The following is a 367-nucleotide window of genomic DNA, read 5'->3' as shown; positions in this document are numbered from 1 at the left end:
CCCCCCCCCCCAGCAGCAGGAGCGCGGAGGCCGCCCAGCCCACGTAGAGGGACGACCCCAGGTCCCGCTTCTGGGAGTCAGTGACCATCGGGTTGTAGAAGTCCCGGATGATGGTGTTGGCCGACCAGGAGACGGGGATGAGGATGAGGACGCCGGCGACAATGAAGATGACGCCGGAGAGGATCATGACCTTGGCTTTGGCGGTGTCGTCCTCCACGCAGTTGGTGCACTTGCCGCCGGCGACGGCGAGCAGGGTGCCCAGGATGGCCAAGACGATGGCCACAACCACCATGGCGCGGGCGGCTTGCAGGTCCTGCGGCAGGGCCAGCAGGGAGTCGTAGACCTTGCACTGCATCTGCCCCGTGCT

At 66.8% G+C, this 367-nt stretch overlaps 1 protein-coding gene across 1 annotated transcript; it reads right to left on the bottom strand.

Annotated features, from left to right (window-relative positions):
* Nucleotides 1–7: 7 nt before the first annotated feature.
* Nucleotides 8–361, bottom strand: LOC103916505 (claudin-4-like; the record flags this gene model as incomplete). Its single annotated transcript, XM_009323504.1, has 1 exon — nucleotides 8–361. A coding segment is annotated over one exon (354 nt), but the record flags the coding sequence as incomplete, so codon positions are not given.
* Nucleotides 362–367: the final 6 nt, after the last annotated feature.

This window comes from Pygoscelis adeliae, unplaced genomic scaffold, assembly GCF_000699105.1.
Source record: "Pygoscelis adeliae isolate BGI_AS28 unplaced genomic scaffold, ASM69910v1 Scaffold535, whole genome shotgun sequence".
NCBI lineage: Eukaryota > Metazoa > Chordata > Aves > Sphenisciformes > Spheniscidae > Pygoscelis > Pygoscelis adeliae.
The sequence above is the reverse complement of the archived record's forward strand: the minus strand, read 5'-3'. Positions and strand labels throughout refer to the sequence as shown.